The sequence below is a fragment of the Zalophus californianus genome, chromosome 3 (assembly GCF_009762305.2).
Source record: "Zalophus californianus isolate mZalCal1 chromosome 3, mZalCal1.pri.v2, whole genome shotgun sequence".
In the NCBI taxonomy this organism is placed as follows: domain Eukaryota; kingdom Metazoa; phylum Chordata; class Mammalia; order Carnivora; family Otariidae; genus Zalophus; species Zalophus californianus.
Window position 1 is genome coordinate 54,389,392 of NC_045597.1, and position 22,885 is coordinate 54,412,276.

At 37.6% G+C, this 22,885-nt stretch overlaps 2 protein-coding genes across 14 annotated transcripts in view; one reads left to right on the forward strand and one right to left on the reverse strand.

Moving 5' to 3' along the window:
- Positions 1–823, reverse strand: part of CCDC122 (coiled-coil domain containing 122) — a 32,875-nt gene extending 32,052 nt beyond the window's left edge. For 3 of the 8 annotated variants that reach the window (XM_027591397.2, XM_027591394.2, XM_027591399.2), the window contains exon 1: positions 570–620. The gene's annotated coding sequence lies outside the window, so the exon portion shown is untranslated. Of the gene's footprint in view, positions 1–495; positions 665–687 lie in introns of those variants that run through there. The other 5 variants (XM_027591402.2, XM_027591400.2, XM_027591401.2 and 2 more) reach the window with 3 other exon arrangements.
- Positions 701–22,885, forward strand: part of LACC1 (laccase domain containing 1) — a 121,156-nt gene continuing 98,971 nt past the window's right edge. For 2 of the 6 annotated variants that reach the window (XR_003519444.2, XR_003519445.2), the window contains exons 1-7: positions 701–980; positions 2,101–2,716; positions 3,356–3,534; positions 4,269–4,434; positions 7,412–7,637; positions 8,727–8,887; positions 9,859–9,979. Coding sequence is in view for 4 of the 6 variants with exons in the window: in XM_027591390.2 (XP_027447191.1) it covers positions 2,155–2,716; positions 3,356–3,534; positions 4,269–4,434; positions 7,412–7,637; positions 8,727–8,886 (1,293 nt within the window). In the remaining 2 variants the exon portion in view is untranslated. The other 4 variants (XM_027591390.2, XM_027591392.2, XM_027591391.2 and 1 more) reach the window with 4 other exon arrangements.

Below are 22,885 nucleotides of genomic sequence, written 5' to 3' on the forward strand. Positions count from 1 at the left end.
GGCCATACAAGACTTTGTCAGTACAAATAAAGGAGCTATAAAGAGTGTTGGTCCAGTCAGCAAGATGGAATCCGCAAAAAGGCAAAGGAAGGTTCAACCCAAGTGTTTCTGGGAACAACAACAACAAAAAAACCACACTGTAAAAAACACCAAGAACAACAAACAAACTCCACCCAAGGAGGCCGATTACTTGAACCCTGGATGGGGGGAACTGCCAAGGGCTAACACAGGCTGGTTCTCGGGGTTGGGCTCTGGTGATTAAACCGTGTCTGACCCACACTGCTCGTCCTCAAGCGCTGGGGAACGGGCTTGGGGAGAGGGCTTCCATTCGCAGAAGGGAATCTGCCATTTGTTCCCCGGGTCGCTCCCGCCGCCCTGCTCTCCTCAGGGGCCCGCCCGCCTTCCCGCCGCCCAGCCCCCCTCACTGGCTCGCTCTCCTGCTGCCCTGCTCCCCTCACCCGCCCATCAGCCTTCCAGCCGCCCTACTCCCCTCACCCGCCAGCAAGCCTCTCAGCCGCCGGGCTCCACTCAGTAGCCAGCAAGCCTGCCAGTCGCCCCGCTTCTCTCACCTGCGCGCCCGACGTGCCTCCCCCACTCAAGGGCCCGCCTTCCGCCCCGCCCCCGTCACGGGCCCGCCTCCCTCCCAGCTTCCCTCATGGTCCGCCGCCCCGGCCCACGCCAGCTGACCCGGCTGGCTCCTGCCAGAGGTCTCTGGTTCCTGTTTCTCTAGTCTCGACCGGGCGGCGGAGGACGGCCTCGACTGGCTGCGCTGACCCGGAATTGCTGAGGCGGCTACGAAGGCCGGCGCTCGGCTCCTCCCGGGCTTTCCCCGCGCTTCTTGGTGCCCAGCCCTCTTCCCCCGAACTCGCTCGTGCCTCCTTGCGGGTCTCCGGCCTAACCCAGCCCGGTCCTCCGCAGTCGCGGAGCCCCAGCCGTCGTGCCCACGCCAGGCCGGGCGCCCGTGGTCGGTCAGCGGTGAGGTGGGTGAGGTGGGGCAGGCGCTGCTGCGGCGGAGTCTTGGGGTCGGGCTTAGAACTCCAGGTGCCACGCTCGTGGCTTCCGGGTTCCGTCCAGGCTCTGGGCGTGGGGTGGCGGCGGCTGAGCGCCGAGGAGCTCGCGGAAGACTGAGAGTACAAGCCAAAGCGGACCGCCGGCAGGCGGGACGGGGAAAACTGCCTGCGTTGTGCGTCGGTGGGTCAGAAAGTCCCAAAGGGCCGGGGTGGAGGCGGTGGAGGCGCGGGGGCTGGTGGGGGCGCCGGGGCAGGTGGGGACCGAGCGCAGGACCGGGCGGGGCGGGGAGGACAGATGCTTTTAGTGGGCATTTCCCAAGGCAGAAGGGAGTATGGTCGTCACCCCCCTCGCTGCTCTCGTTTTTCAAAATTGGCGAAATGAACCTCAGTGGGAGCCCAGTACCGTACGGAGTGGAGGTTGGGAGTGGCTGCAGGAGAAAAGCGTCCCGGGCCAAGGGGGTCACCACCAAAGGCGGCCCCTGAAGAGAAACCGACTGCCAGGGCGGGGGGGGGGGGGGGGGGGGGGGGGGTTGGTGCTGGTACGGAGTAAGGAAGTAGGTGGGTAGCACGTCTGATCCAAATCGCTCACCTGGAGTGCTGTGTAAATCCTGGAATCGTCTCAGCTTTTATCCCCTTATAAAACGTAAATTTTAGGTGCAGCTCCATTAACCTATTGAAGGCCCCGATATTTCATATGAAGGATATGACCCAACATGCCAGTCATGTCAGGATTAATGATATACATATAAGATAAATTGACACCCTGTAATTAAAAAGCAGAACTTTGTCTAAGTTAATAAGTAATTCCCTACTTAAAATTTGCTGTATGGAAGAACATCACACACACAGAGTAACCGTTGTTCTGCTGGAAAGATGTACAAATCACTTTCATAAAACGAATTAAGAGATGGTTCCACTCTTATGGTTCTCTTAGGACAAATAATGGACTATCTTTGCTTTGAATCGTCCAGATCTACTATTTTGTTACGTTTTTAGATCAGTGAAACTTTTTTTTAAAAGGTAGGTACAAATTTGTAACTATGAAAAGATTGATATAATTTTGCATTCTTAGGCTAATTTTTCTTTATAGGTGATTTCTTAGGAGGTACAGAAATCTTTGAAGGGCTTTGTACGGTATTGAAGGATGGCAGAAGCAGTGTTGATTGATTTCTTTGGTTTGAAATTTAACTCTCAGAAAAATAGTCATCAGGCATTACTGAAGACATTGAATGCTGTCAGATACCACCATGCTGCCAAGGCCAAGTTTCTTTGCATAATGTGTTGCAATAACATCAGCTGTGAAAGGGACGGTGCACATAATAACTGTGAATTAGAAGCAAGCAATGGATTATCAACTCTCTTGAGAGAATTTGAGACTGTTAGCAATCCTAGTATGGCCGCCTCCTTGTATACTATTAAGCAAAAAATTGATGAAAAAAATTTGAGCAGCATTAAGGTAATTGTACCCATGCACCGGAAGACATTACTGAAGGCTTTTATTGATCAACTCTTCACCAATGTTTACAGTTTTGAGTTTGAAGACTTACAGGTGACTTTGAGGGGCGGTCCTCTGAAACAATCCACTGAAATAAGCATGATCACAGCTCAAGAAGTAGAAGCAATCCAGAATGAAATACAAACATATTTGAGAAGTCTGCCAGCACTGAAAGGAGAGTTAACCATTATCACATCTCCTTTGATCTCAGGTATGTTAAACATTGTGTTGTTTCTACTGTATACATGAAAAAACTAGTCTTTCTTTAGAGAATGTTCGCCTTTTTTTCCCCTCCTTTCTTTTGTAGACTATAGGTTTATGAGCTCATTGGCATCAGTTGCACCATGGGAGTGTGAGGGATGTCAAGGGATATCAAGGGATAGTCCCTTCAAAGCCACCCTTCATAAATAAATTTGTTTTATGCAAATTCAGTTTTAAGACAAATCCCCCAGCCTTCCTTTAAAATGAGATTTATGACCCTAAGCATCTCCTATTTAGAAATTTTGATACCTTAACTCATTGGCACCTTCACAGAAGAATGAAATTTTAAAAAAGTCAATCTTATTTCTTGGTTAAATGATATTTAGTGTGGGCTATATGCTGTTAGGATTAACAAAGACGAAGGGGACAGAAGATACTCTGAAGAGCAATAATCCCATGCGGACGGTAAAGAAAACACAAAGCCATATGTAACAAGAACACATGAGGTACACAGTGCTGTAGAAATTGGAAGCCAGAAAAACATGCAGCTTGAGGTGATCATGGAAAGTCTTAGTGAGACACTGGGTTTATAACATCTTACAGTCTTTTGTATAGCGTATTTTTAATCTTTATTACTTCTATTCAACAGATATTTTCTTACATGGATTTACTACAAGAACAGGTGGAATATCTTACATCCCAACTCTTAGCTCATTCAATCTCTTCAGTAGTTCCAAAAGGAGAGATCCCAAGGTGGTTGTTAAAGAAAATCTGCGTAGGTTGGGAAATGCTGCAGGATTTAACGTGGAGAAATTTTACCAAATAAAGGTAAAATTTTGTTTCATGTTTTAGAAGCTCTAAAATATATTCCTGACTGTGCTAATGACTACATGGACTTTAATCAAGCTATTTAACTTTGCATCTGGTGTTTTATCTAAAATTTCAGGATAATGCTTATGGTTGTTTTTCTTAGATCTATACACTATAGCCTAAAAATCAATTCTATGATAGATATCTTTCACCTGAAGTTCAGTATATCTAAAAGTACAGTCAATTCTTATAGTACCACTGCCCTTTTTGATTTAGAAGGAAGATTCCAGAATGGTGGGAAAGGCCATTATTTTCTAAATCAACATTAGGAAGAACTAGGATCTCTATTGATGCTTTGTTTCTTACAGAATTCTAGCTTTATTTGGGTCAGGGAAAGTAAAAATATCTTTAATTTGGTAATTAATTTAACTTCTTTCCATAAATACTACTTTATGGAAAGTGCTACAAGTAGAGATTTACCCATCTGTAGTAGGAGATATTTGTGATGGACTTTATTAAATTGTTGAGTGTTAAAGTCTGTTTTCCTTTTCACAAAATATGCAGAGATTATAATACCAAAAGTTAAATGACAAGTAAATTTGGTATTTTACCATAGAAGTGATATTTTTAATGCTTACTAGTAATATTAAACTAGTTATATAATTTTATACAAAATGAGTATTTTCAGAAAAAGCTTATGGTATAAGAAATTCTTCTTGCAAAATATTTTTATCACACATCTTTGGTATTAGACTGATCATGCCAGTGACGTCTGGATTATGGGAAGGAAGGAACCTGAATCTTATGATGGAATCACCACAGATCAGAGGGGAGTCACAATAGCAGCTCTTGCTGCTGACTGTATACCAATTGTTTTTGCGGATCCTATCAGGAAAGCATGTGGTGTTGCTCACTCTGGTAAGTATATTTAATTAAGCATTTAGGATTTTACCAGTTTTGTAGTATAGGAAAAATTATAATTTCTTTCTGCTAGGCATGAACAGTTAATTACTTTACATGGTATTAAGTGTAAAAATAGGGATAGAGCCAGGATACTTTTATTATAGGAGCAGATAAAAGCAGTACCTAAGTCATTTTATGTGAATCAGAGTAGAATTCCCAAAGGAAGCAATACCCAGGCTGATTCCTGAGAAATTTGTAGGACTTGACTAGGTGCCAGGGTTTCTCAGCAGGGTCGCTATTAACATTTTGGGCAAGATAATCTTATATTGCAGTTTGCTTGGCTTTCAAAATTCCTAATGCCAGTAGCACCCCCAGTTGTAATAACAACAAAAAAAGCGCCTACATGCTTTTTATAGCACTCCAAAGGGAGTGGTACTGCCTCTGGTTGAGAACCCTTGAAGTCTAGGCAATGGGGAATAGGAAGATAAGGCATGTTGGAGAAAGGTATTCATGAAGATGAAGGTGCAGCAGCATGTGTAAAGAGTTAAGAAGCAAGATATGTTTGGAAAACTGCATTTAGTTTAATATGTTATAGTCTAGTGCCTTTATTCTGTATAGTTAAGAACAAAGGATTTTTAAATGTTGTGTTAAGGTATGGAATTTTGTTTTCTGAAGGTATTTTAAAATGCTATTTGGATTATCCTGTGGTTATGACTTTGTGAAATGAGGGATCTTTTAGAGTTCCTTCTGCTTGTAAATCTCTGACTTTGCTTTTTAGACAAAAGATAAATAAGGAAGTGGCATATTTTTTTTTGATCTAGCTAAACTTATAGGATTGGATAACTAGCAGTCAGATTTATGATTTGACAGTATCAAAAAGTTATTTAACATTTGAGTCTTATTTCCTAGATATAAAAAGAGAATCTTATTTGTTATTTCTTAGGTTTTGAAACATTATTTTTAAATACCAAAGATTAAAGCTGTCAAAATGAAACATTCTTGAATAAAGTTAAAGGTCTGACACTTTATGATTTTTAAAACTTGTTATAAAGCCACAGTAATCAAAACAGTATGGTAATGGCCTAAAGACAGACATATAGACCAATGGAATAAAAGAAAGAGCCCAGAAATAAACATTTGCATATATGATCAAAAGATTTTTAACAAGGTACCGAGAGTATACAGTGGGGAAAGGACAGTCTCCAACAAATAGTGCTGAGAAAACTGGATATTCACATGCAAAAGAATGACGTTAGATCCTTATCTTACATCATATATAAAAATTAACTCAAAATAGGTTAAAGACCTGGCGCATGGGTAGCTCAGATGGTTGGGCATCTGTCTTCAGCTTAGGTCTTGATCCCAGCGTCCTGGGATTGACCCCACATCAGGCTCCTGGCTGGCTCAGCAGGAAGCCTGCTTCTCCCTCTTCTTCTGCCTCTCCCCCTGCTTGTGTGCTCTGTCTCTCTCTCTCTTCCAAATGAATAAATAAAATCTTTAAAAAAAAATAGGTTAAAGACCTAAATGTAAGAGCTAAATCTATAAAACTTATCAAAGAAAACAAAGTGTAAATCCCTGTGAACTTGGATTAGGCCATGGTTTCATAGAAACAGCACCAAAAGCACAAGAAACAAGAATAAAGACATAAATTGGAATTCATCAAAATTAAAAAACTATGCATCAAAGGACACAGTCAACAAAGTTAAAAGGCAACCCATGGAAAGGGAGAAAATATTTGCAATTCATATATCTGATAAGGGGTTAATGTCCAGAATATATTAAGAACTCCTACACCTCAACAACAGAAAATATCCCAGTTAAAAATGGGCAAAGGGCTTGAATAGACATTTCTTCAAATATGATAAGCAAATGGCCAGTAAGCAAATGGTGAAAAAATGCCTAATGTCACTAGTAATTAGGGAAATGCCATCAAAACTATAATGAGATATCACCTCACACCCATTAGGATAGCTAATACTAAAAAAACAAAAAATAACAAATGTTGGTGAAGATGTGGAGAAATTAGAACTCTGATGCACAGTTGGTGGGAATGTAAAGTGGTATAGCTGCTATAGAAAATAGTATGGTGGTTCCTCAAAAATTTTAAAATAGAATTACCATATGATCCAGCAATTCTACTTCTGGGTGTCATTCCAAAAGAATTGAAAGCAGGATCTTGAGAAGATACTTGCACACCCGTGCTTATAGCAGAATTATCCATAATGGCAGAGAGGTGGAAGCAATCTAGGTGTCCATGGATGGATGATTAGATAAGGAAAATGTGATATATACATACAATAGAATATTATTTTAGCATTAAAAAGGAAGGAAATCCTAACACCTGAATGAAGACCTTCAAGACATTATGCTAAATGTAATAAGTCAGTCATAAAAAGACACTGTAAGATTCCACTTATATGAGGTATCTAAAGTAGTCAAATTCATAGAAACAGAAAGTAGAATGGTGGGTGCAGGAGTGCTGGGAGAAAGTGGTGAGGGGGAATTGTTATTTAATGGGCATAAAGTTTTAGTTTTGCAAGATGAAAAAGTTCTAGAGCTTGGTAGCACAACAATGTGAATATATTTAATACTACTGAAGTATACACTTAAAAAGAGTTAAAATGGTAAATTTTATGCTTTGTGTATTTCCCCCCAATTTAAAAAAATGTGAATAAAAAGTGAAGGAGAGAAAGAAGACTAACATGGTATAATCCCAGTGGAAACTGAAAGTGTAGAATATTTTTAAAGGAAGTGGAAGGGACCTCCCATTAAGTATCTCTCCCATGTCAGATGCTTTGCAAAGTGTACCTCATTTAAAAACCAGTGTTTTAGTTAATTGATTACTTAGCTTAATTAATTGATTTTGTGATTCATTTGCTATTTCTGACTTTGAAAAAAAGAAACTGACTCTGCTCATTTTTAAGTTAGGTATAAATCAAGGTGAAATGTTATGTTTTAACATCCCTTATCTCTTTTTCTTCCTATTTACCAGGTTGGAGGGGTACTTTGTTAGGTATTGCTATGGCTACAGTGAATGCTATGATCACAGAATACGGCTGTAGTTTGGAAGACATTATTGTTGTACTGGGACCTTCAGTAGGACCTTGCTGTTTTACTCTGCCAGGGGAATCAGCAAAGGGGTTTCATAATCTTGATCCTGAATGTGTACGGTTATTTGATTCACCAAATCCCTATGTTGACATTCGTAAAGCCACCAGGTATGTTTGATTTCATTTCAGAACTGCAAGTTTGGTTATTGCTTATTGTTTCTAAAATGAAAATTATTTTAGACAACAATTAGTAACTCCAAGAAAATTTGAGGTGGCAGATAAATAAGTGGCTGACATACACATATATACAAAAACTTATTTTGATTATGAAATATATTCTCATTTAAGTTTGACTAACAAATTTTCCTGTTATCTCTTAATTGACTTTAAAGTGAAAGAAGATATATTTGGCATATAGTTTTGAGAGATCTACTTAAACTTCATATAGAAAAGTTGCATGTACTTCATAGCCCTTCAGCTAAAATCTCTAATGTAATAAACTATCAGGAAGATGATATTTTAAAATTATTCTCTAATTAACTAGAGGAATATATTTCTTAGCAAAAATGTTAGATAATATAAGCACATAGTCACTTTCAAGCTTTCTATGGTCCCTTTCAATTTTGAATTATGAAGTTTTGCTATTAAAAGCCATTATTTGTCTTTTCTAAAAAAGAAAATTGATCTGAATTGTGTTTCTATTCGTCAACAAAACCTTGCCCAGATTCTGCATGATTTAGCACATAAGTAGAAAGGATTGAAGTTGATTCTTAAATGTAACTTGTGGAATTAGTATCACTAATTTATAGTCATATTTTATATTGTAAAGTATTTATGGAGAAGCAACTTCTCTGTGAAAAATTTTTTAATAGGAGGACAAGAGATGGGAGGGCCAAATGACTAAAAAGCATGCTCTGTCCGATCTGAACCAAATGAATCTTTCTGCAAATACCCTGGTAACTTTAGAAGTTTCTTCTAAATAAGTACTTGATTTTGATTATAAAATTCTGTACCCACGTCATGTCTGCAGGACAATATGGAAGGTTTTACAGTTCATATATGAACTTAGATTAATGGTGATAAAATCTTCCATTTCCTGACTTTTTCATGTTTTATATCTGAAAACCAATTTGCATTGTTTCAAGCAAATCTTTCCCAGAATTCTTTTACACCAGTATTCATATGTGTATATTTTTTATTGCTTTGGCTATTGGTAAAATAAAATCTTGGTATCTTTTGACAAATCTTTATCCTAAGGATTCTTCTAGAACGGGGAGGAATTCTACCACAGAATATCCAGGACCTGAACCAAGATCTTAACCTCTGTACATCCTGCCATCCTGACAAGTTTTTCTCCCATGTCCGAGATGGCCTTAATTTTGGTACACAGATTGGCTTCATATCAATTAGAGAATGAGGTACAGTAGGTTCTTTCTCTCCCTTTACTTCTCTTCTTCTTCCTCTTTCCACCTTTCTGTCCCCTCATTTTAAAAAATAATTATATTTAACTTTACCCCTTTATTCTTAGAGGAAGAATTAAGTTTCTACTTTTTAGTGAAGGAATAGAGGTAGAAAAGTTAATTTTTAGGGGCATGCTCTAATATAAAGAATAGCCACTCCTTTTCCTATTTAATGAAGAATAATCAAGCCAGCATATAAAAATAAAATAATTTATTTAAAAAATCCTGTATGTATACCATTTATCACCTATGTACTTGACATCAGTATATTTCCTATCATAACATCTTTATACCTTTTTTCTTCTTTTGATTTTTGAGAAATCTTTTCATAAAGATTCTAAATTCTAGGATAATAAAAAGTCCTCACATATCCAAACTGGCTTGGTTTTCAACTAGATTTGCAACTGCTTATCTATAGCAAGGGTTGGCCAATTTTCTTTAAAGGGTAGATAGTAAATATTTTAGGCTTTGTGGTACATACAGTCTCTGTCTCAACTACTTAGCTTTGCCATTATAGAGCAAAAGCAGATATAACAACACAAACAGATGAGTATGACTGTGTTTCAGTAAAAGTTTATTTATAAAAAACAGGTGAGGGGCCAGGCAGGTTTGGCCCACAGGCTATAATTTGCTGATACACGATCTATAGTCATTAAGACTGAGTATAATTTCATTAAATTAGTATTTATTTCAGATGTTTTTTTAGAGTTATACAAAAATATTTCATGACGGTGATTTAGTGCTGACCCTTTAGCATATATCTAATTTTCCTTAAGTTTACTCTTAACTGAATTAATATTATTTTTAATCTTCACAATGTCTTTAACTCTTTAATATAAAAGAGACTTTAGTAGGCTTAATGATCCTTACCTTGATATTGTAATAGCACTAGTAAGGGTCTTATATTTGTTTTCTATGTATTTTTACAGATACTTGACTGGATTTTTATACAACTATTTCTTGCCTCCTTCTAAACTGATTACAAGAGAGAAATTTAGCTGTTTGATTTACTTAAAACCGAAAGGATTACAATGGATAACTCATCTTTAGGTATATTTTCACTATTATCCAAAGCCAAATGACTTTCACTTGATTCTAGTAAAATTTAGGTGAGGATTATTCTTAAAGTTTGTTCTGTTTGTTATATAAATCAGAAATAGGTCTGTTCAGTTCAGTATTTACTGGGTATGCCCTATTTGTCAGGCATTGTGTGAAACGTAATTCAATTCACTTTGAATCAAAGTGAGTAAGACCTTTTCTCCTTGAGTCTAATGCAGTGGAGGAGATAAACACTTATAATACTTTAATTTTGATAGCAGTGGAAGAGTACAGAGGAAGGAAGTGTCAGGAAAGGGCTGTAGAGAAAATGATATGTCACATGGGCCCAAAAGATGTACAGGCTTTTGATAAATGAAGAACAACCATAACAGGTGGAGGGAACACCATGTACTAGGGCGTGAAATTGAAAGTGTAAAACATGTTCTAGAGAGAGAAGGGTGTAGGCAGAGGTTACCAGAAAAACAGGTTGGGAAGGATTAGTCAGTCTCAAATGCCATGTCAAAGAGTTTAGAGTTGATTTTCTGGGTAAAGAGTAGGCATAAAAAGTAGGGGAGTGTTTTTATTTCCTTAGTGTCATTTGTAACAGGATGGATTTAAATTGTGAGAAACCAAAGCAGAGCGACTTTTTTAAGAGGCAAAATACTTTAAAAAAGAAACAAGACCGTGGAATTAAGATGGAGGAGAGTAGATGAAGAGACATTTCATACATGGAATCAGTAGATCCTCTTAATAGATAATGAAGATGACAGATGAGCAAGAGTGGAGAAGTCATGGATGACTCCAAGATTTCTGCTTGGTTGACTGTTAAGAACAGCAGTAAGGGGAAGGAAGATGTTTGGGAAAAGGGAGAAAAATAATGAGTTTGACATGCAGACTGAAGTATATCCAGATGGAAACTATTTGGTCAATAACTAGAAATACAGACGTCCCATCTTGGTGGGAGCTGGGAGAAAGATACAGATTTAGAAGTTGGCTATGCAGATATGAGGCCTGAGTCCATTGGGGTAGGCTGAATCATCTAGACAGAACTACAGGGTGAGAAAAAGGAGGTTCAAGTGTGAAACCTCATACAACACCTACGTTTGAAGAACAAGAAGCTGAACTAGTAAAAAAAAAAAAAAGATGAATCATTAGAAATAAGGGGGGAAAAAACAGAGTATACTTATTTTGAAGAAAGTAGCCAGTATGAATGTGAGAGGTACTCAGAATTTCCAGAGATACAAGGTACAAGAAATTTTCAGAGAGAGAATAAAAGGAGGACTGAGAAGGAAGCCAGTGGATTAACCCCATCAAAGCTGTTCTACAAGCAATGGGGACAGAGTCTGATTTCAGTGCATTGAGGAGGAGGATGCATAAGTGTCTACTCTTCTTTGATAGTATTTACTAGAGAAAATAAAGTACTGGGGTTGTATCTCAGATCAGTACTTTTAAGTATATTTGTAGGCTGAAGAGAGGAGTCAAGCTGTTTTCACTTGGGAGAAAATGGTGTGACATAAAATATATGACATGTATTTTTAATGTGAGTAGTTACATTTCACCTTAAAAATTTATCTTATTATACATTTGTTTCTAACTGAACATGTAGTAGAATAATGGAAAATTACATTTGTTAGGTATTTACAAAGGACTTTTACATACATTATCTCATTTTACCTTTATAGCTACTCTGAAATACATAGGTCAGTTGTTACTCTTTTTATTCAGGTGAGAAAACTGAGTCTCGTTGGAGCTTAAAATCATATAATTTATGGTAAAATAAGATTTGAACCCATATCTTGTGACTTGAAATCTCATTTCAGATTTTATAGTTAAAGCTATCTAAGTTAATTTTTATTTTCAACTTTTTGTTAATAATCATCCATTCATACATTCAGCCAAAATTTTGTTGAGATACAAGGATAGGTTAAAAACAATATAGTCGTAGCCTTTCAGATGTTTAATATCTAGTGAAAGGTGGAATCAGTAAACCAGCAGTTTCAATACTGTGATTTATGTTGTACAGCTGTCACAACCTGATACCTTATTTAGTTGAATTCTTCTATGCAACTCGGAGCTCAGTGTAAAATTTAAATAAAATACCTCATTTCTTCCAGTTGGTGAAAGGCATTAAACACAAAGCATAGGACGATAATTTCAGACTCATGCAAAAAACTTTTCTGTTTAATGATAATTATAAAGAATAATTTCATACATTTAGAAAGGTTGATAATTTTCCAATTCTGTGCATTATTTTTTTGAAGTTTACAAATTTACAAGAGTATTAGGTGGCTGGGGCACCTGGGTGGTTCAGTCACTTAGGTGTCTGCCTTCTACTCAGGTCTAACCCCAGGGTCCTAAGATTGAGCCCCATGTTGGGCTCCCTTTTCAGTGGGGTGTCTGCTTCTCCCTCTGCTCCTCCCCCTGCTCGTTTGTGCTCGCTCGCTCTCTCAAATAAATCTTAAAAAAAAAAAGTATTAGGTGGCCATATTTCACTTTATGTACCAAAATATTCTAAAACCAAATAAAAATTATATTTGATTATCTGTGATTTTAGATTATCTGCTTCAGAGTATTTAATGAAAAGTCTCCTTGCTGTTTTACTGAGTGAAACATATTTTTTCAGTAACTGAGAAACATAATGACTAGGTTATTAAATCATCATATCTTATTATCTCTATAAGATCTCTGTCACTCTCAAGCATTTATATATAGGTTTCTGGGACTTTGGGGGTACAATCACAATGATAATTTTTATTTTTAGTAAGTTTTGTTTTCAATCTAAGCACTGCTACTAACTGCACATAGGAAATATTGGTTGTCGTTTTATTAAGAAGAGGAATTAAATTTGTAAATCAGATGAGAGTTCATGACTTGATTATTTTGGAGGTACTAAGTATCAAACTAAAATTTAATTGTAATTTTAAATTGTGAATAGTAGCATAGTGACTAAATATGCTATACTACAGTGCTTTATAAAACAAAAAAGTGATCTTTCCACTAGGAGGCAGTATTTCTACAAGTAGCTCTGCTCTGTTTCTTGATACAAAGTTGAACCAATCCATTCTCTGTATTTAGTTATACCAAAAAAAAAAAAAGAGGGACATTTAAACTTAATGAATGTATTGGTCCTACTTTATATGCAAATATCTTGTAGTTCAAGTATATAAAAGCATTTAGGAACCCTGGAACTATCTCACTTCTACAGAATCTCTAGTAACTCTTTTTCTGGAAGTAGATTTTTGGGGGAAAAATTCACAGAAGCTTATTCTGTGACACATGACAAAAACATAAATAATACCCACGAATTCAGAAGCTGAAAGATAAGATGTCAGTTACATATGAATTACATCATTTTATATCCCAAAGTGGATTTGATATGGTTTTCCCTTGGTTGTCCTAAAGTTATACTTAGAACATATCCATCCTACTTTTTTGTGAACTCTTAGAGAATGCCACCAACCTATAGAAGTTCAGGACTTTCAAGAAAGCACTGCTCAGTTATCTATGTGTTTGTGTGTGTGTATGTGTGGATCTGTGAGTGTTCATGCTAAATGGCAAGCAAGAAATCTGTATGTTATATATGATACATAGCCTCTTTGCCCTAAATGTAAATTCACACAAAACATATTGGATGCAGTCGAATTAGTAGATTTCTTTCTATAAAGTTTTTGTAAATTGTGCAGTAAAGAATGGGAATCATGGTTTATGTGCTTACTGTATATGTTTATGGGAACTGTGGTCTGGTGCACCTACGTTTCCATTGTAGGCAGTGTTCTAAAACTTCTGATTTCGAAGATGGGGCAGCTGCTGCAAATAATGCATTATTCTGTGCTAGATATTTGCTTAGTGAAGGAATTAGAATCTGCCAGTACTGCTTTTTCCAGGTTAACACATTCAGTTTGGACTCAGGATGATTGCATGTCAATTTTGTGGAGATAAACTTTTCCTACTCTCCTTAGATGCATTTTTTTTTTTTTTAATGGAGAAATAAATGCTTACATCGTATTTCCTGAGTCCTTGTGCCAAGTGCCGGTGGTAAACTATGTCTTTTCTTAATCTGGAGCAGGCTTTTTGTTTTATTTAATTCTCAGAAGGCTGGGGTGTTCAGTTATGTATTTTATTAACCAACTAAAATTTTCAGCAGACTCTTTAGCTCAGAATGTCACATTCCTTTCTAACAACAACAACAAAAAGAGTATTCTCATTTCATGAGAAACATTTGTGGAAAATAGATTTGTTAATGGTAACAATTGAGTTTTCCATTTTCTTAATTCTTTTGCATTGCACATTGCTTCAGTTTATATCTTACACGTACTTCCCTATTCCTTTACTTTCCTTAAGTACATTTTAGAGTTATATTTTCTTATCCTCCATCATCCTTGTTTTCATAATTGATGTTTCGTATTCATAAGGTAACTTAATTCTTTCAATTTTATACTTTCAAGTACATATTCAGACTTGGATATAAAAGTTCCTTGTTGGACATATCCTGTGGGCCCTTAAATTAATATCCTCCAACTTACCATTTTCCCTCCAAAATTTGTTCCCCTCTCATGTTCTATCTCAGAGAATGAAATCATTTTCCATGAAGTTGCCCATCCAAAAATCTTAAGAGTATTTCTGAATGTCTCCCTTTCCTTCACCTCTTCTTTTCCTATGCTTCTACTTTTGTAAATCTATCATCCATTCCTGTGTCTCCGTCAAAACTGCCAGATACTCAGATCATTATGTCTCATGTGCATCATTTGAGCAGCCTTCTAACTAGTCCTTCATTGAATCCCTTCTTTCACTGCTGTTATTGATTATTCTAAAATGCAAGTCTGGTCATATTACATCCCTCTGAATTATTTTATGGTTTTTCCACTGTCTCCAAGATAAAGACGTGCTCACTGACTTTTATAAGTGCCATTATGATCTCACCCCTGCTTACCTTTTCAATTTCCACCACTCCGCATTATATCTATATCACATATTCTAGCCATTCTGCATTTTTTTTCATTTCCTAGAATATACATTAAGCTAGGTCAGACCACAAAGGTTGGTTTGCATTCAAAGATTGACTAGAAGTCAAATTAGGTTTAAGGTTACTTTCACGTAGGCTTTCTACTGAATTAGAAAACAAGCAACACCAAGGACATATAATATAAACACCTAGGTGGATGGAGATAGCACTCCAGTGTCCCCCTAGTTCCTTAGGGAGATATGACCAAAATTCAGTTGTCACTGTAGTATATATTCAGTGAGTGGTATGCCAGTCATATATAGAAACAGCTCAGTAGTTTTTGTTCCATTAGGCAGGGTGAGGGGCCATGTTAATGTTCAAAGTCTACCTTCTGCCATATAACAAAATTTTGCTGTATCTAAACGTGAATAATTTTTTTTGCCATGTCATTGGGTTCACAGCAGGTCTTACCATTATTTTTCATAGTGGTGATTTATCTTGCCTCCTGGCTTTGTACCTATTGCTGGCTCTGTGTGCATAGTTCTCAAACTCATTTTTCTTGAACAACTCATAACCATTCTTTAAGGCTCAGACAAGTGATCTCTCTTCCAGAACATTTTCCTTGGTCATTTTCCTCACTAGCATCCTATGCATCACTTTTTATAGTCCTCAGTGTACTGATTTTTAAATGTTCTGTTTACTTGTCTACTAGTAAGTGTAAGCTCTGTCAGAGTAAGGACCAGGCCACTTGTCTTCATATTTTTAATATCTGGCAAAGATTAACACATTGTAATCACATATCTATAGAAGGAAAAAAGGGAGGGAGAAGGGAAGGAATCTTTTAATGATCCAATACAAAGTCCAAAGATAAAGATTATAAACCATTTGGGGGGGGGGGGAGTGTGTGTGTTGTCATTTTTTACCAAGTAGTTTTCTATCTTCAATATTTAGTTGAATTTAAATAATCATGATACATTGTCTTTTTAAAGAAAGAACATCTGTTTTAAAGTGTTCAGCCATGTTTCTTTACAGAGAACATCTGTTTAAAGTGTTCAGCCATGTTTCTTAAAAACATTGGAATTTCTGGTTTCCAGTTTGTATAATAATATAAACTTTAAATTATTGCTTTAAAATACATGTCTTCGGGATGCCTGGGTGGCTCAGTTGGTTAAGCATCTGCCTTCTGCTCAGGTTACAATCCCAGGGTCCTGGGATTGAGTCCCACATCGGGCTCCCTGCTCAGTGGGGAGCCTGCTTCTCCCTCTACCTGCTGCTCCCCCTGCTTGTGCTCTCTCTCTGACAAATAAATAAAATCTTAAATAAAATAAAATATGTGTCTTCTATGGGAATGCCGTATGTTAGAGACCAATATGTATTTTGCAAAACTTGATTTTTTTCACTCCTGTAATAATATATTTTAATATTTATTTTATATTACACAAGAGCCATGGTCCCTGACCCCATGGCACTTACTTATTTACATCCTGTTAATGAAATGAATACAACCATTTAATCAAATCACTATGACAGGGATCCAGAGAGTAAAGGTCAAATAGGTAGGTCTTTTCCATGAAAATGAAATAGATTTTCAATAGCTCTCTTGATATTTGAAAGTAAAATAGTAAAATTGTTTTCTTTTGTTTTGGTAGACTCTCTAGAGTCTTGTTTTGGTGGACTCTAGAGCAGTAGTTCTCAACCTTGGCTACATGATTAGAATTACCTGGTAAGCTTTAAAAAACACCCAAAACCAGGGGTACCTGGGTCGCTTCTCGGTTAAGCATCTGACTCTTGATTTCAGCTCAGATCATGGTCTCAGGGTCATGGCATCAAGCCCCATGTCGGGCTCTGAGGTCGTATGGTGGAGTCTGCTTGGGATTCTCTCTCTGCTCCTCTCTGTTCTCCCCACTTGTGCTCTCTCTTTCTCTCTCTCTCAAATAAATAAAAATCTTTAAATAAATAACACCCAAAACCAATTCAATTAGAATGACAGGTGGGAGTGTTAGGACCAGGCATCAGTGCATTTCAAAGCCAACTGAGAACCACAGGTCACCAGGTACTTGTTTATCCTCATTTAGTTGAATTTATTTAAATAATTATATATTAATGCAGTATAAAGAAAGAATGTTTGCAATAGAGATCTATCTTCGGGCTTTCAGCCATTTTTTTTTTTTTACCCGTCATTAGTCTTTCCTGTTTCCAGCTTGTAGTAAATTTGAGAATATTGAGTCCAATCTGATCTAAATTTAAAGCTTTTCTTCCCAACTTGGACCAGACAGGCATTGCTTTATCCCTTTGGAAAAAGGCATAGTTCCTTACCACTTATTATATTATAAAAGTGGTAGATTCCCGAAATTCAGTATTCTTATCCTAGGACATAAACTTGTGTACACAAGAATATACCTAGGTCCCTCTCTGGTGCCCCCATGGGACTTTGGCAGCTAGGGAAACTAACTCAAATGTAGTGTTCATCCTACTTGCTAATTGTGAATAATGAAGTCTTTTGTCCCTGACTCAGGTATCTCATGTCTTCTGCCAACATCCATGAAACAGTGATAGGCTGTTTATTAGATAATTTATTAGCTTATAAGAAGGGTTAGATAAAGAAATTCCAGACCCAACAAAGAAGAAGCTCATTTGTTACTGGGCTCCCTATCTAGAGGTGTTCATAAGTGGATGGATAAATCCCTTGATGGGGATACTACCTAAACATAGCAAGAAATAAAACCCCAGACTAGTTTTCCTTGGACTTCTAATGTCATTACAATAGAATGAATTTTGGGGCACCTCAGTGGCTCAGTCGGTTAAGCATCTGCCATTCAGGTCATGATCTCAGGGTCCTGGGATCAAGCCCCCAATCAGGCTCCTCGCTCAGAGGGGAGTCTGCTGGAAGATTCTCTCCCCCTCTCCCACTGCCCCTCCCCCTGCTCATGCTCTCTTTCTCTCAAATAAATAAAATCTTAAAAAAACACAATAGCCTGAATTTTATTATTCCTTTTAGAAGACCTAGTAAATAGGTTTAGACTTGTCTACAGAATACCAGAAGATTCTTATGGAGTTATCCAATGAGAAGGATATTGTTGTGCCCCTCCAAGTTGAACCACTAGGAAATCCCTCCAGAAACATGACCTCAATACATAAATGATCCAACTTCCATCCATTGTCTCTGTATATCTCTACTCTAATAAATCTTTATTCGCTTTCAGATGAAGGGAAACTCAAGATTATTATGCCAAAAATATAATTGGTTCTAGACTTCATATCAAAGCTCTTAGCACCCTGGCAGTCAAGATTTGAATCTCTAATCTGCCTTGAGAACCCTCTTTCTGCCTTATTGTGTGTTAAGTTTTATTGGAAATTCATGGACATAAGTTTCATTAGTATTAATGAGACTTTTAGCATCTAACGCAGAGGTAAGAACACTCATAATACTTTTCTCTCATTGCCGAAAGCCTCTGATATTGTTTATCAGAATACTTTGAAAATGTATATTAAAATCTAGTCTGGCATTCTAAGAGTGGTGATTCAAGTTTGGATCACCTATGATATCTGGCCTTCACTGAGCATAAACAAAGCTTTAACACTAGCATCATGGTCATAACCTCTTAATGTCTTCCTTTGTCTTTCCCTTTATAAATGTTTTGTGTGTTATGCACATTCATCCACTGGGTGGCAATATATACTCAAGAATGTGTACTGTTTCTAGTACCCTGTTCTTCTCCCACCACCCCCCTTGTAACTGAATTTAAGATGTGAAACTTTTTTTAACCTGAAAAATAGCCATTGTATCAAATCATAAACAGTTTTATCTATATTCAAGCTCCTACCCAGAAGTGACTACAGAGATTTCAATAATGTTAATACTTCCTGCCATTGACTCTCAACCACATTCTGTGTCCTCCCAATATGTTCACACACACATTTGCAAAATAGATGATCCTTCATGGTCTTCTTATCCCTCACCATTTTAGAGTTGTTCATACCTCACTTCTTAAACACACACATGCCCTGTCTGAATTCCCCTATTTTTCAGTTCCAGTAGTCTTAGTATCCTCTTATTTCTGTGGTTCTTGCATGACAATGGACTTTTCCCTTTTTCCACATACACTTATTCAAAACCAAATAATATAATGTTAAGGGATTTTTACATATCATCAACTTTGACTACCTAATTTTTTTTCCAGATGAGCATACTGAAGTCCCAATATAAAGTCAGTAATGTTAGTGCCGGACACAACGCTAGAGATCGTCTACTTAGAGAGTCTACAGACACCAGTGTTGAGACCCAGATATCTGGTGACTTTCTTAGGGTCATCTCACAGGTAATAATGTGGAGCTGTATGTTTACTGTCTCGATCCTCAGGTCAGAGCTCTTTTCACCACAGAGCTTTGTCTCATTTAATCATTGATTTATACATTCAACTCATATATCTATTCATCAGAAAGTGTTTAAGTAGCTGCTCTGTTCCTGGAACTGTGCTAAGGTTTGCAGGTACAAATTTATAGTGACACCACTTTAAAGAGCTGAAGCTAAAATTGAGTAAACTGCCACCAGGTGGCATAAGCCCTCAGACTGGCAAGGACATTTATAGGTAGTTTGTAGGTAACCATTCAGTTTTCCTTCTTAGACATTTTTTTCAAACTCAGATGATGAGAACTGGTTTGAATGTGCAATCAGACTTGTTTTCTATTAAGGTGCTGCCGATCTGCCAGCCTTCCAGGCACAACTCTTTGTGTTATTTTTCTGTTTCATTTCATGTTTTGCTCATTGACTCACTGCTTGTTCAAACTGGTTCCTTTCCTCACCTTTAGCCTCTTTATAAAAACCTGCAATTTAGCAACCTCAGAAAAACAACACCTTGGGCTAGTCTCCGCCTACTGCAAGTTCACTGCTACTTCTGAGCCTTTGTTCCTGCTGTTCTCCTCCCTGAAATTCCTTTTCTTGTAAACTCATCATTGACTTACCAGTATTCAACAAACATTTGAGTGGTTATTATGATGATGCTGATAAACTAGAAGACAAACTGTGTACTCTATTTCCATACCAGAATCTGCTATGTCCCTTTCTACCCTTCTAAGAGTAAAGAAGATCCAGTTGGTAAAATGGGTATATGAACAAATAGATTGAAGGCAATTACCAGGACTAGTGATGACCAAAGTATCAGCCTTGCAGGGGTGGTCAAGAAAGAAATTGGCCCTTGAGTTAGGTCTGGAGGTAACTCAATAGTTTAAATGGATACAGAGTCAAATATGGTTTTATTTATGAAATGGCATGGTATTTTAAAGTCTGACAATTTTAGCATGGTTAGAAGCTATGATGTATAGGTAAATGGCCAAAGTTGATTATTAAAAGGAAAGGTAGGGACCAGATTATGAGGGTCCTTGAATGACATGCAGGGAAGTTAGGACTTTATCCTTGAGGCATTAAAAGTCATTACAATATTTAGGAAGGGGGATGACACAAATAGATTTGCATTTTAGAAAGATCATCCCCAACTCTGTATGGCACAGATTGGAGAAAGGTAAGGCCAGATATAAAGCAACCAGTTAGGAAATGACCATAGTACCTGGGTGAGGATGCTAAGGCCTGAGCCAAGGTAAAAACTGTGCTTAAGGAGAGGCAGGGATGGATCTGAAAGCATCAGCAGAATTTGATAATATGATATTGTGATTTATAATAAGAAATATATATTTGATCTTTGTCCCCTTTCCTGGCAGAGAGCTCCTAAAACCCATGGAATTTTTTAAGTAATGAGAACCAGAAAGATGTCTTTTATTATGTTAATGAGGTGGCTTTTGGAAAACTGTATAACTAAAGGATGGAGGCTGATTACCAGGAGAAGAAGGAAATGATCAGAGGTTTGGAACTTACAGTCCCACCCCCTGACCTCAGGGGCGGCGGGGAGAGCATCTAGGGGCTGGAGGTTGAATCAGTCACTGATGGTCAATGACCAATGATTTAATCAGTTGTGCTACGTAATGAAGCCTCCATAAAAACCCCAAAGGATGGGGTTCTGAGAGCTTGCAGGTTGGTGAACACATGGAGATTTGGAAACAGTGCTCTAAAGAGTGACCAGTATCTGGAAAGTCAGGCCGTGGGTGAGGAGAGTAGCATTAGGAAAGACACCAAGTTGGAAGTGACCTCAGTGTATTCAAGGGAGATTGAGGACCATGGCCTATCTTGACTTGTCTTTTGACTCAGAGCGGCTGATAGGTTGTATGTCTCCTATTTCTGCTTTCCCATATCCACCTCTTCTTCATGATTCACTTTATTATTTTTCTGAGTTATAGTGAAGATTTCTAGTTGTATGGTTTCCATGATTTCTTTTTCCATTTCCTTCCTGGCTTTTTTCAATTTGCATTTCATTCTGAATTTCTGTTTTTCTGGCCTTCATCCTAAAAGTTTTGCTAAATTTTCTATTTCTAATCACCTTAGTTTCTATTTTTGGTAACATTCCCATTTGCCTCTGAGGTCCACATGCAGCCTTTTGAGGCAATGTAGTTGAAATTCCCATTAGAATTATGTAATAATGAGATATTCTTCTAGCATATTTTCAAGAGCTGTGGACAAATAAACATGTGGCACTGAAAAATCCATCATGTGACAAGGATATGTATTAGTGCCTCCTGCACAGTAGACATTTGATAAATCTTCCCAAATGAATGGATTTTACATAATAATCTGTCAATAAAAAAAGAATACATTGTTTTGGTGCACACTTTGCCTAGCACTTTTTACTATCAGAATAAGTAATACCATAGGAGGCTCAAGGAATAAGCAGCAAGGCCATGGTTCTTCTGGATATGATTTCCTCTGTCTTCTTCAGTCAAATCAAGCTGACTTCTATGCTCTGAATGGAGGTGAGGGTCAGGGAACTGGTGTGTCAACCCCCTTCTGTCCATTGGGCCCTAGCTCAGGGATCTGTATGAAGTATATCAAAATACTAGTCCAAGTTGCTGATGTCTACTTCAGCTATTTGTTCACAAATACAAGTTCTGAAGGCTTTGAAAACAGTTTGTTCTTTAAACTTTGTGAGCATTCCTTTTATAATTTGTTTACACTGTTCAGTGAACAGGCTACTGATGTCTCTGTTAGAGCAAAATTAAAATTCAACTAGGCTCACTTTGATGGTTGATCATAAATTCCAGATAAGCCAATTCCAAATTAATGATACTTTATTATCTAAATATGTACATGTATATACATATGTGAATTAAGAATGATAGCAATTTGGAACTGGAAGGAAATATAAAGAATTCTCTTTAAAGCTTACGTTTTACAGATGAAGAGATTTGTGACTGGTAAATTGTTCTTTTTTCTTGTTCTCAAGAGACTAGTTCTATATTTAAACACAATCCAGAAATAACCTCTTTACAGATATAATTTGCTTTGATTCCATGACTCTCTCAGAGCAGGTTACATGTTATGTAATGCTCTTATTTTTATTAGCTGTGTCTTATCATCTCCTATAAGTCTATAGGAACTTTGAAAGTAGAAATTTTGTTTTATTTTTGCATTTCCCACAATACCTGCACCAGTACATCCCACATCTGATACTGGATTGAGCATGAAGCCATCTGCAGGCAGCCATGGTCCTACACTGAAATTAAGGAGATAGGCATTAAGGTGGTAGGTCTCCTGTGGGCTTAGCACATTTTCTTTTGCTTCAGAACATCTGATAGTTTCCCTGGATAACCTTGTTTGCTATTTAGAGACCTGTAGTGTATACTCTTCACCTGATAGTTATAAAGCTGTGTCCCTACACTCTGGCCCTCCCATCCCATTGTTTCCTCACCCTAAAACCAACATCTGCATTGGGCTGGACTGGATTTCCCATTCCCTGGTTTGGACACAAATTAGAATTGCTACCACTACACAGGGTCCCCTTCCTTGTGCCCCTCAGCTCATCCTCCTTCATCCTGGCATGCTGAATGTAACTCAGGCATCCTGCCTATAATCCCACTCTGAGAGCTAAAGC